This window comes from Chiloscyllium punctatum, chromosome 21 (genome assembly GCF_047496795.1).
Source record: "Chiloscyllium punctatum isolate Juve2018m chromosome 21, sChiPun1.3, whole genome shotgun sequence".
Classification (NCBI taxonomy): Eukaryota; Metazoa; Chordata; class Chondrichthyes; order Orectolobiformes; family Hemiscylliidae; genus Chiloscyllium; species Chiloscyllium punctatum.
Window position 1 is genome coordinate 19,671,592 of NC_092759.1, and position 13,283 is coordinate 19,684,874.

At 57.3% G+C, this 13,283-nt stretch overlaps 2 protein-coding genes across 3 annotated transcripts in view; one reads left to right on the forward strand and one right to left on the reverse strand.

Moving 5' to 3' along the window:
• Positions 1-2,947, forward strand: part of LOC140492382 (growth arrest-specific protein 6-like) — a 15,260-nt gene extending 12,313 nt beyond the window's left edge. Inside the window, exon 5 of the mRNA XM_072591301.1 lies at positions 2,625-2,947. Within this exon, the coding sequence (XP_072447402.1) occupies positions 2,625-2,773 (149 nt within the window). The 3' untranslated portion in view covers positions 2,774-2,947. The remainder of the gene's footprint in view (positions 1-2,624) is intronic.
• A 3,790-nt stretch (positions 2,948-6,737) lies between these two features.
• Positions 6,738-13,283, reverse strand: part of LOC140492652 (rhodopsin kinase GRK1-like) — an 82,897-nt gene continuing 76,351 nt past the window's right edge. For both annotated transcript variants that reach the window (XM_072591690.1, XM_072591691.1), the window contains 2 exons: positions 10,904-11,105; positions 6,738-7,262 (listed from right to left, as the gene is read on the reverse strand). In XM_072591690.1, the coding sequence (XP_072447791.1) occupies positions 6,982-7,262; positions 10,904-11,105 (483 nt within the window). In that variant the 3' untranslated portion in view covers positions 6,738-6,981. The remainder of the gene's footprint in view (positions 7,263-10,903; positions 11,106-13,283) is intronic.

A 13,283-nucleotide genomic window follows, 5' to 3' on the forward strand; every position in this document is an offset into this window, starting at 1 on the left:
TGATGGGCTGAACTGCCTCCTTCTGTGCTGCAGAGCTGATGACTCTGTGTTAAAGAGAAATCATTTCCTCAGAGCAGTGGGGAGGGGAGGTCTTGTGTCTGTGTGCGTGTGTGCATGTGTGTGTGTGTGTGTGTGTGTGTGTGTGCGTATGTGTGTGTGTGTGTGTGTGTGTGTGTGTGTGTAAGTTTGAGAATGTGAGAGTGTGTACAGTGAGTGTGTGTGCATGTGTGAGTGTGTGTGTGACCATGTGTGTAGGTGTGTGTCTGTGAATGTATGAATGTGTGTTTATGAGTGTGTGTATGAGTGTGTGTACGTGTGTGAGAGTGTGTACGTGTGTGTGTGTGTGTGTGTGTGAGAGTGTGTACGTGTGTGTGTGTGTGTGTGTGAGAGTGTGTACGTGTGTGTGTGTGTGTGTGTGTGTGAGAGTGTGTATGTGCGTGTGTGTGTATATGTGTGTGTGTGTGAGTGTGTATGTGTGTGTGAGTGCGTACATATGTGTGTGTGTGTGTTTGTGAGTGTGTATGTGCGTGTGTGGGAGAGTGTTCGTGTGTGTGTGGGGAAAAGTGTGTTTGTATGTGTGTGGGAGAGTGTGTTTGTGTGTGTGTGAGTGTGAGTGTTGGGTTTGTCAGAAACAAAGGCTGAGGAGGGTCAGTGGGCTCAGACAGGGATGGGGGTGAGGGTGAGGGTGGGGTGGGAGTGGGGAGTGTGGGTGTTGATGGGGGTGAGGGTGGGGGTGGGGAGTGTGGGTGTTGATGGGGGTGAGGGTGGGGGTGGGGAGTGTGGGTGTTGATGGGGGTGAGGGTGGGAGTGGGGAGTGTGGGTGTTGATGGGGGTGAGGGTGGGGGTGGGGAGTGTGGGTGTTGATGGGGGTGAGGGTGGGGGTGGGGAGTGTGGGTGTTGATGGGGGTGAGGGTGGGGGTGGGGAGTGTGGGTGTTGATGGGGGTGAGGGTGGGGGTGGGGAGTGTGGGTGTTGATGGGGGTGGGGGTGTGGGTGGGGAGTGTGGGTGTTGATGGGGGTGAGGGTGGGGGTGGGGAGTGTGGGTGTTGATGGGGGTGAGGGTGGGGGTGGGGAGTGTGGGTGTTGATGGGGGTGAGGGTGGGGATGGGGAGTGTGGGTGTTGATGGGGGTGAGGGTGGGGGTGGGGAGTGTGGGTGTTGATGGGGGTGGGGGTGAGTATGAGGGTGGGGGTGGGTGTGGGGGTGCGGGTGGGGTGGGTGTGAGGGTGGGGGTGTGGGTGGGGAGTGTGGGTGTTGATGGGGGTGGGGGTGAGGGTGGGTGTGAGAGTGAGGGTGGGGAGTGTGGGTGTTGGTGTGGGTGTTGATGGGGGTGGGGTTGGGTGTGAGGGTGAAGGTGGGGGTGGGGAGTGTGGGTGTTGATGGGGGTGGGGGTGAGGATAGAGCTGGGTGTGAGGGTGAAGGTGGGGGTGGGGAGTATGGGTGTTGATGGGGTAGGGGTGGGAGTGGGGGTAAGGGTGGGGTTGGGTGTGAGGGTGGGGGTGAGGAGTGTGGGTGTTGATGGGGTGGGGAGTGTGGGTGGGGGTGGGGATTGTGGGTGTTGATGGGGTGGGGAGTGTGGGTGGGGGTGGGGATTGTGGGTGGGGGTGGGGATTGTGGGTGTTGATGGGGTGGGGGTGGGGATTGTGGGTATTGATGGGGGGGGATTGTGGGGGTGGGGGTGGGGATTGTGGGTATTGATGGGGTGGGGAGTGTGGGTGGGGGTGGGGATTGTGGGTGTTGATGGGGTGGGGAGTGTGGGTGGGGGTGGGGATTGTGGGTGGGGGGTGGGGATTGTGGGTGTTGATGGGGTGGGGGTGGGGATTGTGGGTATTGATGGGGGGGGATTGTGGGGGTGGGGGTGGGGATTGTGGGTATTGATGGGGTGGGGAGTGTGGGTGGGGGTGGGGATTGTGGGTGTTGATGGGGTGGGGAGTGTGGGTGGGGGGTGGGGATTGTGGGTGTTGATGGGGTGGGGATGGGGATTGTGGGTATTGATGGGGGGGGGGATTGTGGGGGTGGGGGTGGGGATTGTGGGTATTGATGGGGTGGGGGTGTGTGTGAGGGTGAGGGTGGGGGTGAGGATTGTGGGTGTTGATGGGCGGGGGGATTGTGGGGGTGGGGGTGGGGATTGTGGGTATTGATGGGGTGGGGAGTGTGGGTGGGGGTGGGGATTGTGGGTGTTGATGGGGTGGGGAGTGTGGGTGGGGGTGGGGATTGTGGGTGGGGGTGGGGATTGTGGGTGTTGATGGGGTGGGGGTGGGGATTGTGGGTATTGATGGGGGGGGGATTGTGGGGGTGGGGGTGGGGATTGTGGGTATTGATGGGGTGGGGAGTGTGGGTGGGGGTGGGGATTGTGGGTGTTGATGGGGTGGGGAGTGTGGGTGGGGGTGGGGATTGTGGGTGTTGATGGGGTGGGGATGGGGATTGTGGGTATTGATGGGGGGGGGGATTGTGGGGGTGGGGGTGGGGATTGTGGGTATTGATGGGGTGGGGGTGTGTGTGAGGGTGAGGGTGGGGGTGAGGATTGTGGGTGTTGATGGGCGGGGGGATTGTGGGGATGGGTGACTGAGACAGAGCCACGAGAGAATCCCACAAAGCTCTCTCTCCCTTTCCCTTCATCCTGCAGGTGTTGAGAAACTGGGTTATTCCTGGTTCCTTTACTCGGGCTGTATGCAGGATATCCGCCTCCAGGGTGAAGAAGTGGACTTTAACTTGGCCTGGTACAAACATGATGCCATCTCTTCACACAGCTGCCCAGCTTCTGCCCCCTTATAGATCCTGCTGATGGAGTCTGACACCTATCTGCATCGCTCCCTCCATTAATCCAAGAGGCTCCGAGAACCACAAGTGTCTGTATTCCCTCTGACAGCGTTCCTGCTTCCTACTGCTACAGCAACACCCCTCCCTCACCCTCACTGCCTCATCAATAAACTCTTTTGCAAAATTTTATTGCTTGCCTCTCGTCGTTTCTCACCGTCTGAAGGGCACGGAGGAGATCATTTCGCCCCACTGCTCCTGTACTGGCTGCTCAGAAACCAAACAGGAGCTCAGTGTCCTTCCCGTGTTCCTCAGGTTTTCCTGTGAGGCTGAGAGAAATCCAAACATCTCTCTCATCCCGCTCAACCGACCTGGAGTTGGGGGCTGAGACCGAAGCCAGACGGAACAGAATCCAGGAAGCTGCCCCGAGTAGAGGGAATGAGCTATAAGGAGAAGCTAAAAAAAGACTCAGGCTGTTTTCCCTGGACACTGAGGGGAGACTTAAAGTAATCTACAAAATAATGAGATGCACAGATAGGGCTGACAGTCAGAATCTTTCTCCCAGATTGAAATAACTGTTACTAGGGGCCGTGTGTTTAAGGCGAGAGGGGGAAAGTTCAAAGGAGGATGTGAGGGGCAAGTGTTTTTACACAATGTGGAGGTAGACACGACAGGGGTGTTTATGGGGCTTGGAGATCATGAATATGTAAGGAATGGAGGGATACAGACCGAGGGCAGAGAGAGGGGATTAGTTTAATTTGACTTCATGTTTGGCCCGTTCCTGTGCTGCACTGTTCCGTGTTCTATGTTCAATTGGAAGGTATGCCCATTTTCCCACTGAAAACACGATTCTAGCCTTCAGGAGGCGATACTGAGGCAGGCAGTGATGGCTACAAAGAGCTGGACCCCCCACTCACTGTGACTTGTCGCCTGTACAGCTGACCCATTTCCTCTGACTCCAACCTCTCATTAACACCCATATTTCACCTCTACCACTCCTTTACTGCTGTCAGCAGCCTCTCTGCCTTTGTCTCCCCATCACCGTTCCTTCAACACTCCTCCTGATAACCATCAGTTTCCAGCACCCACCTGCCTCAGTTCAGGGGACAGGCTAACTCTACGTCTCTCTCTCTCTCTCTCTCTCCTTCTCCCAACCTGTCAACTTTCTCCAGTACCTTCCGTTTCTAAGACAATGAAGTTGCTGTTTGCTGTCTTTAAAAGCCACTCCTGTTCTTTCCCTGGTTCACATGAGTGCCTTTTCCCATTTTAGGTCATGGTCCAAACTACAGAAAGGTCAAAGGACGTGGCCTTCACAGCGTGGGATTACAAACACAAATGGATTGGCCACAATCTCAATGAATGGTGGAGTAGGATTGAGGGGCCGAATGGCCTACTCTTGCTCCTACTTCACATGTTCACTCATCTGATCCAACTGAAGAAGTCATAGAGATGTACAGCACGGAAACAGACCCTTCGGTCCAACCCGTCCGTGCCTACCCAGATATCCGAAACTAATCTAGTCCCATTTGCCAGTACCCGGCCCATATCCCTCCAAACCCTTCCTATTCATATACCCATCCAAATGCCTCTTAAATGTTGTAATTGTACCAGCCTCCACCACATCCTCTGGCAGCTCATTCCATACACGTACCACCCTCTGTGTGAAAAGGTTGCCCCTTAGGTCACTTTTATATCTTTCCCCTCTCACCCTAAACCTATGCCCTCTAGTTCTGGACTCCCCGACCCCAGGGAAAAGACCCTGTCTATTTACCCCATCCATGCCCCTCATAATTTTGTAAACCTCTATAAGGTCACCCCTCAGTCTCCGACGCTCCAGGGAAAACAGCCCCAGCCTGTTCAGCCTCTTCCTGTAGCTCAGATCCTCCAACCCTGGCAACATCCTTGTAAATCTTTTCTGAACCCTTTCAAGTTTCTCAACATACTTTCTATAGCAGGGAGACCGGAATTGTACGCAATATTCCAACAGTGGCCTAACCAATGTCCTGTACAGCCACAACATGACCTCCCAACTCCTGTACTCAATACTCTGACCAATAAAGGAAAGCATACCAAACACCTTCTTCACTATCCTATCTACCTGCGACTCCACTTTCAAGGAGCTATGAACCTGCACTCCAAGGTCTCTTTGTTCAGCAACACTCCCTAGGACCTTACCACTATGTGTATAAGTCCTGCTAAGATTTGCTTTCCCAAAATGCAGCACCTCGCATTTATCTGAATTAAACTCCATCTGCCACTTCTCAGCCCATTGGCCCATCTGGTCCAGATCCTGTTGTAATCTGAGGTAACCCTCTTCGCTGTCCACGACACCTCCAATTTTGGTGTCATCTGCAAACTTACTAACTGTACCTCTTACGCTCACATCCAAATCATTTATAGAAATGACAGTTTCCGTTCACTTGCCTATGCGAAGGCAGAGAAGTCTGGACAATAGGGAGTTCCTGTGGTGTGACAGAAAACCAGCCCACCTCTTCTCCTATACCCATTGCCCAGAGATGTCTTGGCATGCCCACTTACCACCCAGCAACCCTGCTCGGCCATTTCCCTGCACGTGACCTCTGACCTCGACTGTTCCATCACGCACTCTCTTCTCATAGGTTAATTCTCCTAGCCCATTGCCTGCCCCTAGCCAATCACGAAAGGGAAGATGTCTTGGGAGCCAATGGGATCAATCTTGATTGAGAGCCAACAATGAAACCAAGAAGGCCATTTAGCCCCTTGCTCCTGTTCCGCCACTGAATGGGATTGTGGTCAATCCGATTATAACCCTGGTTTATCCAAAGCGGAATCATCTATTGAACTCAAAAGAGAAAAATAGGCCAAAGAGAGTTAAGAAAGGAGAAATTTTATTCATTGTCCTTGAGGACTTTTATCTCTGAATGAAAGGGTAGTCTCCAAACAATATCGAGCTGGATTTTGATTTAAAAGAGATTTCAGGGGCTATCACAGAACAATCTCTCATCAGCTTTCCCAGATCCTGAGTTTGAAATAACTATGAAAGAATTTAATCTCTTTACCTTCCATTGAAGAAAGAAATGTCACAAATTGCCAAACTTTGTGAAGGGACACTGCCCTCTGCAGGGAGATACCTACACCTCAGACAATGAAGCAAACCTTCCAGAATGTTCTCACAGCAATGTCTCAGAGTAAATCCCCCTCGACTCTTTTAATCCGAAACTAAAGCTCCCTTGTTACTGGACCCATCAAACCCCATTTTATTAACAACACCTTGGAACAGTCGGAAAACAGAGATTAAACACCAATTCTGGACAAAAATCACTAAAATACAGGACTCATGGGCACTGTCGGAGGGTCAGTGCTGAGGGAGTGCCGCACTGTCGGAGGGTCAGTGCTGAGGGAGTGGGCACTGTCGGAGGGTCAGTGCTGAGGGAGTGCCACACTGTTGGAGGGTCAGTGCTGAGGGAATGCCGCACTGTCGGAGGGTCAGCACTGAGGGAGTGGGCACTGTCAGAGGGTCAGTGCTGAGGGAGTGCCACACTGTCGGAGGGTCAGTGCTGAGGGAGTGCCGCACTGTTGGAGAGTCAGTGCTGAGGGAGTGGGCACTGTCAGAGGGTCAGTGCTGAGGGAGAGGGCCCTATCGGAGTGTCAGTGCTGAGGGAGTGCCACACTGTCAGAGGGTCAGTGCTGAGGGAGTGGGCACTGTCGGAGGGCCAGTGCTGAGGGAGCGCCACACTGTCAGAGGGTCAGTGCTGAGGGAGTGCCACACTGTCGGAGGGTCAGTGCTGAGGGAGTGGGCACTGTCGGAGGGCCAGTGCTAAGGGAGCGCCACACTGTCAGAGGGTCAGTGCTGAGGGAGTGGGCACTGTCGGAGGGTAAGTGCTGAGGGAGTGCCACACTGTCGGAGGGTCAGTGCTGAGGGAGTGGGCACTGTCGGAGGGTCAGTGCTGAGGGAGTGCCGCACTGTCGGAGGGTCAGTGCTGAGGGAGTGGGCACTGTCGGAGGGTCAGTGCTGAGGGAGTGGGCACTGTCGGAGGGTCGGTGCTGAGGGAGTGGGCACTGTGTAATAACATTGTTGAGGATTGGGTTGCGTTGGCATCTATTCTCGGTCTGAGTGCCACGTTGGTCCTGAGTGTGTGTGTGTGTGTTTGTGTGTGGTCTGTGTGGGCCTGGGGGAGGTGGGAGTTGGGTTGTAGATTCGGTCCTGAATCTGGAGCTGGCATTGGTGCTGCCTGGCGGATGGAGTCTCAGAGGAGGAGACAAGTCCCTGATTTGCTTCGAGCTGGATCCTCACCGTCACTTGGTGTTAACCCTCCATCTCCCCAGACGTTCAGTTCATCAAACACGCCGGTCTCGATGATCTCCTCCTGCCATGGAATCGCCATCTTCCCCGAAGCAAACTCTTTGTAAAACTGCTGGTCGCTCTCTGTGATGACAACACCCTTGATGCTGGAGAAGGTACCAACGTCAGCAATGTCTTTGGCGTAGACTGTCTTTGGGTCGGGGGTGAATGGAGCCTCAATGAGACCTACACAAGGACAGTATGAGGCTATATTAATGGATACAGTCAGGGAATGTTGGGAATTCCAGGGCTTCCTGTTCCCGGAAACAACTGATATCCATCACAATCACAGCAAAGACTGAGGCCATTGACCTCCACATTCCCTGCCCCCCCGCCACTCCCTGTGGGAGTCAGTCCCACATTCCCACCCCCCCCCCCCACTCCCTGTGGGAGTCAATCCCACATTCCCACCCCGCCCCCACTCCCTGTGGGAGTCAGTCCCACATTCCCGCCCCCCCCCCACTCCCTGTGGGAGTCAGTCCCACATTCCCACCCCCCCCCCCCACTCCCTGTGGGAGTCAGTCCCACATTCCCACCCCCCCCCCCCACTCCCTGTGGGAGTCAGTCCCACATTCCCCCCCCCCACTCCCTGTGGGAGTCAATCCCACATTCCCCTCCCCCCCCCCCCACTCCCTGTGGGAGTCAGTCCCACATTCCCGCCCCCCCCCACTCCCTGTGGGAGTCAGTCCCACATTCCCCCCCCCCACTCCCTGTGGGAGTCAGTCCCACATTCCCACCCCGCCCCCACTCCCTGTGGGAGTCAGTCCCACATTCCCCCCCCCCCACTCCCTGTGGGAGTCAGTCCCACATTCCCCCCCCCACTCCCTGTGGGAGTCAGTCCCACATTCCCACCCCGCCCCCACTCCCTGTGGGAGTCAGTCCCACATTCCCCCCCCCACTCCCTGTGGGAGTCAGTCCCACATTCCCACCCCGCCCCCACTCCCTGTGGGAGTCAGTCCCACATTCCCCCCCCCCCAATCCCTGTGGGAGTCAGTCCCACATTCCCCCCCCCCCACTCCCTGTGGGAGTCAGTCCCACATTCCCACCCCGCCCCCACTCCCTGTGGGAGTCAGTCCCACATTCCCACCCCGCCCCCACTCCCTGTGGGAGTCAGTCCCACATTCCCACCCCGCCCCCACTCCCTGTGGGAGTCAGTCCCACATTCCCACCCCGCCCCCACTCCCTGTGGGAGTCAGTCCCACATTCCCACCCCCTCCCAACTCCCTGTGGGAGTCAGTCCCACATTCCCCCCCCCCCACTCCCTGTGGGAGTCAGTCCCACATTCCCACCCCGCCCCCACTCCCTGTGGGAGTCAGTCCCACATTCCCACCCCGCCCCCACTCCCTGTGGGAGTCAATCCCACATTCCCACCCCCCCCCACTCCCTGTGGGAGTCAGTCCCACATTCCCGCCCCCTCCCAACTCCCTGTGGGAGTCAATCCCACATTCCCACCCCCCCCCACTCCCTGTGGGAGTCAGTCCCACATTCCCGCCCCCTCCCAACTCCCTGTGGGAGTCAATCCCACATTTCCACACCCCCCCCCACTTCCTGTGGGGGTGAGTCCTGCAGGATCAGTGGATCTGCAAATTAATGAGCTGAGCAAAAGCTACACGTGTCAGAATTGTGAAATGAAACAGGCAGCTGCTGGAAATAATCAATGGGACTGGGAGTATCTGTCTGAAAGAAAACATTTCACACACACAACATATCATTACCACCTACACTCCCTCAGCACTGACCCTCCGACAGTGCCCACTCCCTCAGCACTGACCCACCAACAGTGCCCACTCCCTCAGCACTGACCCTCCGACAGTGGGGCACTCCCTCAGCACTGACCCTCCGACAGTGCCCACTCCCTCAGCACTGACCCTCCGACAGTGTCCACTCCCTCAGCACTGACCCTCCGACAGTGCCCACTCCCTCAGCACTGACCCTCCGACAGTGTCCACTCCCTCAGCACTGACCCTCCGACAGTGCCCACTCCCTCAGCACTGACCCTCCGACAGTGTGCACTCCCTCAGCACTGACCCTCCGACAGTGTCCACTCCCTCAGCACTGACCCTCCGACAGTGCGGCGCTCCCTCAGCACTGACCCTCCGACAGTGCCCACTCCCTCAGCACTGACCCTCCGACAGTGCCCACTCCCTCAGCACTGACCCTCCGACAGTGCCCACTCCCTCAGCACTGACCCTCCGACAGTGCCCACTCCCTCAGCACTGACCCTCCGACAGTGTCCACTCCCTCAGCACTGACCCTCCGACAGTGCCCACTCCCTCAGCACTGACCCTCCGACAGTGTCCACTCCCTCAGCACTGACCCTCCGACAGTGCCCACTCCCTCAGCACTGACCCTCCGACAGTGTGCACTCCCTCAGCACTGACCCTCCGACAGTGTCCACTCCCTCAGCACTGACCCTCCGACAGTGCGGCGCTCCCTCAGCACTGACCCTCCGACAGTGCCCACTCCCTCAGCACTGACCCTCCGACAGTGCCCACTCCCTCAGCACTGACCCTCCGACAGTGCCCACTCCCTCAGCACTGACCCTCCGACAGTGCCCACTCCCTCAGCACTGACCCTCCGACAGTGCCCACTCCCTCAGCACTGACCCTCCGACAGTGCGGCACTCCCTCAGCACTGACCCTCCGACAGTGCCCACTCCCTCAGCACTGACCCTCCGACAGTGCGGCACTCCCTCAGCACTGACCCTCCGACAGTGTGGCACTCCCTCAGCACTGACCCTCCGACAGTGTGGCACTCCCTCAGCACTGACCCTCCGACAGTGCGGCACTCCCTCAGCACTGACCCTCCGACAGTGTGGCACTCCCTCAGCGCTGACCCTCCGACAGTGTGGCACTCCCTCAGCACTGACCCTCCGACAGTGCCCACTCCCTCAGCACTGACCCTCCAACAGTGCGGCACTCCCACAGCACTGACCCTCTGACAGTGCCCACTCCCTCAGCACTGTCCCTTTGACAGTGCCCACTCCCTCAGCACTGACCCTCCGACAGTGCCCACTCCCTCAGCACTGACCCTCCAACAGTGCGGCGCTCCCTCAGCACTGACCCTCCGACAGTGCAGCGCTCCCTCAGCACTGACCCTCCAACAGTGCGGCGCTCCCTCAGCACTGACCCTCCGACAGTGCGGCGCTCCCTCAGCACTGACCCTCCGACAGTGCCCACTCCCTCAGCACTGACCCTCCGACAGTGCCCACTCCCTCAGCACTGACCCTCCAACAGTGCCCACTCCCTCAGCACTGACCCCCCGACAGTGCCCACTCCCTCAGCACTGACCCTCCGACAGTGCGGCACTCTCTCAGCACTGACCCTCCGACAGTGTGGCACTCTCTCAGCACTGACCCTCCGACAGTGCCCACTCCCTCAGCACTGACCCTCCGACAGTGCCCACTCCCTCAGCACTGACCCTCCGACAGTGCGGTACTCCCTCAGCACTGACCCTCCCCTCCCCTCTCTGTCCCTCCTCCCACCACTCAACACCCTCCCTCTCCCCCAACTCCCCCTCTTTGCCCCCCCATGCTTCTCTCTCACTCCCCCCTCCCCCTCCCTCTCTCCCCCACTCCCTACCTCTCTTCCCCCTTCTCTCTCCCCTCCCCACCTCCCTCTGCCCCCTGCCATCTCCCTCTCCACCCTCCCCTCTCCCTCCTTCCCTCTGTCTCTCTCCCACCCCCTCCCTGTCGCCCCTCCCTCTTCTCTCTGTGTCTCTCTCTCTTCCTTCCCTGCCCCTCTCACACCCTCGTATCCTTCCCTCTCCCCGTCTCCCCCCATCTCTACCCCATCTCTCCCTCCGTCCCCCTCCCCCTCCCTCCTTACCAGCCTCCAGCCTGGCCCAGTTGAGGGTTTGGAAGAACCGATGTGTTTTCACCTCGCTGCAGGAGCCCAGCTTGAACCCGATGCGTTCTGAAGCATCTTTGGTCATGAGAGCCTCACACAGTGACTTACAATCCTGACTGAACACGCTGGGGTAATCGACCGGCTCATTCAGGGTCCGTCTGCTGACCTCCTGGGGCTCCACCTGGAACCAGAACACTCTCAATATAATACCCCCGGGACCCCACCGGCTACTCTCTCACCAGGACAACACCTCCCCTCACCCCCCCCCAGAGACAGTAACCCACACTCCCACGGCCCACCCCATCCTGCCAATGGGTCCAAGCGGACACTGGGCACAAACACAGCAGCTATCAGCTCTGTCAGGGAAAGGAATTGAACACGCCGCGGGCAAAGGGGGAGTTCAAGACCAACAGGCTCAGGGAGGGGCGGGGGGGGCGGGGGGGGGGGAGGTTCCAGAGCTCAGGGCTCAGGCAGCTCAACGCACTGCCCCCAGTGGGGGAGCGAGGGGAATCGGGGGATGGTCAAGGGGCTGGAAATGGAGGGGGTTACACAGATAGGGAGGGGGTGTAGGGGCTGGAGGGGGTTACAGAGATAGGGAGGGGTGTAGGGGCTGGAGGGGGTTACAGAGATAGGGAGGGGGTGTAGGGGCTGGAGGGGGTTACAGAGATAGGGAGGGGGTGTAGGGGCTGGAGGGAGTTACAGGGATAGGGAGGGGGTGTAGGGGCTGGAGGGGGTTACAGGGATAGGGAGGGGGTGTAGGGGCTGGAGGGGGTTACAGAGATAGGGAGGGGGTGTAGGGGCCAGAGGGGGTTACAGAGATAGTGAGGGGGTGTAGGGGCTGGAGGGGGTTACAGAGATAGTGAGGGGGTGTAGGGGCTGGAGGGGGTTACAGAGATAGGGAGGGGGTGTAGGGGCTGGAGGGGGTGACAGAGATAGGGAGGGGGTGTAGGGGCTGGAGGGGGTTACAGAGATAGGGAGGGGGTGTAGGGGTTGGAGGGGGTGACAGAGATAGGGAGGGGGTGTAGGGGCTGGAGGGGGTTACAGAGATAGGGAGGGGGTGTAGGGGCTGGAGGGGGTTACAGAGATAGGGAGGGGGTGTAGGGGCTGGAGGGGGTTACAGAGATAGGGAGGGGGTGTAGGGGCTGGAGGGGGGTTACAGAGATAGGGGGGTGTGTAGGGGCTGGAGGGGGTTACAGAGATAGGGAGGGGTGTAGGGGCTGGAGAGGGTTACAGAGATAGGGAGGGGGTGTAGGGGCTGGAGGGGGTTACAGAGATAGGGAGGGGGTGTAGGGGCTGGAGGGGGTTACAGAGATAGGGAGGGGGTGTAGGGGCTGGAGGGGGTTACAGAGATAGGGAGGGGGTGTAGGGGCTGGAGGGGGGTTACAGAGATAGGGGGGTGTGTAGGGGCTGGAGGGGGTTACAGAGATAGGGAGGGGTGTAGGGGCTGGAGAGGGTTACAGAGATAGGGAGGGGGTGTAGGGGCTGGAGGGGGTTACAGAGATAGGGAGGGGGTGTAGGGGCTGGAGGGGGTTACAGAGGTAGGGAGGGGGTGTAGGGGCTGGAGGGGGTTACAGAGATAAGAATCTTTCTAAACAACTCCATGAGATTCCAGTCTGTAATGTACCTCTCAGTGTCAGCACCTCCAACAGCATATGGTCAGGGTTGGGTTTGGGATACAGTCTCTGTTAGGGTGTGTTCAGTTGGCTTCGAGTCTGGGTTTAGTCTGGGTTTAGTCTGGGGTTTAGTCTGGGTTTAGTCTGGCTTTTGTCTGGGTTTGCTCTGGGTTTTAGTCTGGATTTTAGTCTGGGTTTTGTCTGGATTTAATCTGGGTTTAGTCTGGGTTTAGTCTGAGTTTTGTCTGGATTTAGTCTGGGTTTAGTCTGGGTTTTGTCTGGATTTAATCTGGGTTTAGTCTGGGTTTAGTCTGGGTTTAGTCTGAGGTTTAGTCTGGGTTTAGTCTGGGTTTTGTCTGGGTTTAGTCTGGATTTAGTCTGAGTTCAGACTGGGTTTAGTCTGGGTTTAGTCTGAGGTTTAGTCTGGTTTAGTCTGAGGTTTAGCCTGGGTTTAGTCTGAGGTTTAATCTGGGTTTAGTCTGAGGTTTTGTCTGGGATTAGTTTGGTTTTAGTCTGGGTTTCATCTGGGTTTAGTCTGGGTTTAGTCTGAGGTTTTGTCTGGGTTTAGTCTGGGTTTTGTCTTGGTTTAGTCTGGGTTTAGTCTGAGGTTTTGTCTGGGTTTAGTCTGTGCTTAGTCTGAGGTTTTATCTGGGTTTAGTCTGGGTTTTGTCTGGATTTAGTCTGGGTTTAGTCTGGGCTAAGTCTGGCTTTTGTCTGGGTTTAGTCTGGGTTTAGTCTGGGTTTTG